The sequence below is a fragment of the Gavialis gangeticus genome, unplaced genomic scaffold, assembly GCF_001723915.1.
Source record: "Gavialis gangeticus isolate Ggan-Ray unplaced genomic scaffold, GavGan_comp1, whole genome shotgun sequence".
In the NCBI taxonomy this organism is placed as follows: domain Eukaryota; kingdom Metazoa; phylum Chordata; order Crocodylia; family Gavialidae; genus Gavialis; species Gavialis gangeticus.
Genome location: NW_017728991.1, coordinates 13,032,905 through 13,035,003, shown reverse-complemented (window position 1 = coordinate 13,035,003; position 2,099 = coordinate 13,032,905). Strand labels below are relative to the sequence as shown.

The 2,099-nt window shown below is 44.2% G+C and overlaps 1 protein-coding gene across 4 annotated transcripts in view; it reads left to right on the top strand.

Annotated features, from left to right (window-relative positions):
• Positions 1-2,099, top strand: part of CACNA1G (calcium voltage-gated channel subunit alpha1 G) — a 324,600-nt gene that overhangs the window by 91,024 nt on the left and 231,477 nt on the right. For all 4 annotated transcript variants that reach the window (XM_019517481.1, XM_019517491.1, XM_019517507.1 and 1 more), the window contains exons 11-12: positions 216-330; positions 1,280-1,435. In XM_019517481.1, coding sequence (XP_019373026.1) covers positions 216-330; positions 1,280-1,435 — 271 coding nt within the window. The remainder of the gene's footprint in view (positions 1-215; positions 331-1,279; positions 1,436-2,099) is intronic.

Sequence of the window (2,099 nt, the reverse complement as noted above, 5' to 3'; positions counted from 1 at the left end):
TTTTTTTTTTTTTTTTTTTTTTGCCTGAAACTATTTGCAGAATTTCCCTCAAATTTTTATAAACAGTTTCAGTTGACTCAGAATTAGGGTTTTTTTGGTGAATAAATTATCTATGTAAAGTCTCTCTCCCATAGCTCTAATCCTGGTGCACAGACAGTCCTATGACATATTTCCTTAACATCCTCTTTATTCCAGTCTTGGCTTCTTGTGTTCAGTATTCTAGGGATGCATCTCTTCGGCTGTAAGTTTGCTTCCGAGAGAGACGGGGACACCCTTCCTGATCGGAAAAACTTTGACTCCTTGCTCTGGGCCATCGTCACTGTTTTCCAGGTACACCAGCAAAACCTCTTGAACAAGCATATGCTTTGGGACTGCAAGAAAGAGGGACAGTCCATGTCCGTTTTCCAGAACACTTTATACAAGTCAGAAGACTAATTGCCAAGGGGGAGAAAAATTGGAAAGCAGCAGGGGAGGATGAAGGGTTTCAGACAATATTTGGAAAAAAATGGAGAGCTAAGAAAAATAGAGCTAGCAGCAATGTCAGCAGCTGCGGAGAAGAAGGCTCTTGTATAACTGATGGCAATGTTTTGAGAGAGAGCGGAGAGGTAAAGTGCTGGATGAGCAGGAACGTGAGCTGGGAACTAGTCTGTGATCAAGGCTGCAACAAGTCCCTTGAGCAAGAAAGGTGGTGTGGAGTCGTATCTCTCCAGTGTTTTACAGCAATAATTTATACACGTGGCAAATGGGGACTATATATTTTCAGTCTCTGCTGGATTTAGCTGTCCTTGCAGGTAGAAGGAAATGCCGTACTTCACAGTCACTTACAGGTTTCTCTTGCCTGTGATACTAATCGGTGCTAGGGCAGCTTGTTGCCCATAGTCCAAAGCATGGTTTAGTGATGAGTAGGGGCATGAGAGTCAGGACTCGCGGGTGTTTTCTCTGTTTCTGCTATGATCTAATGGATAAAGAGGGGCAAGTCTGATTTGAAATTCATTTACAGTACTTCCCTTGAGGGCCAAGTGCAATATCCTCATTTACCAGAGCACTATCAGCACTATACCAGGGTAAAGTGGTATAGTTGGGCTGGACTGCCATTTGCCTATTTAAGGCTGGAGACACTATTCTGTCTGTCCAGAGTATATGTAATGCTACGTGTCCTAGACCGCCCCGCTAACAGAGCATGTCAACGGGGACATGTCTCCTAGTGGTCACGCTGCCGTCTTTGATGCCTCTGTCCTCTCTGATGTCTCCCAGTGCTCACGCTGCTCTTTCTCCCCAGATCCTGACACAGGAAGACTGGAACAAGGTTCTCTACAACGGCATGGCTTCCACCTCTTCCTGGGCTGCTCTCTACTTCATCGCCCTCATGACATTTGGGAATTATGTTCTCTTTAACCTCCTGGTGGCCATCCTGGTGGAGGGTTTCCAGACTGAGGTAATGCTTTAAAATATTCACCTCTTTACCTATTTGTTTCCAGAGTGGAAGGGATGCCAACACCAACATCCCTCTGCAATTTGATAAATTAAAGGGAAACTAATAGATTGGAGAATCCTGTAAAGAAAAATGGAGAGAGAATACTAGCTCTTCTTTCCCCCTCTTTCGTAGCTAGGGCCGAGTGTAATAAACCAAGCTGTTTAGCTGATCGTAAATGAAAAGGATTCTTAGCATTAATGCAACTGCAAGAATTCGGCTGTGAGTCCGTCAATGCTGATGGAATAAATGCTATGACAGTGTCTTTGAAACTGGCTTCGCTGTGTGCAGGAGCCAGATTAAAAGCCACCCGTATAAAGTTCTGCAGGCTAGTTAGAGATTAGTGGCATCATTATCTTTTTGATGGCCTGCACTCGTGGATCTTGTCTTCCTTCCAGTATAGCAACACTTCTGCACATTTTTAACTCCATTCTTTCTTATCTCTATCAACTGACTCCCAGGGGTAGGAGCTTCTATTCAATCTCCTCTACCTCCCTAAGCACCGGTGGGAATACAGCGCAGGTGTCTTAGATTTGAATTGAACTTGACCTCGTGTCTTTCTAAGTATCCAGTTTAGATTGGATGAACATATAATGGACTCCCTCAAACTAGCGACCAACTTGTGCTG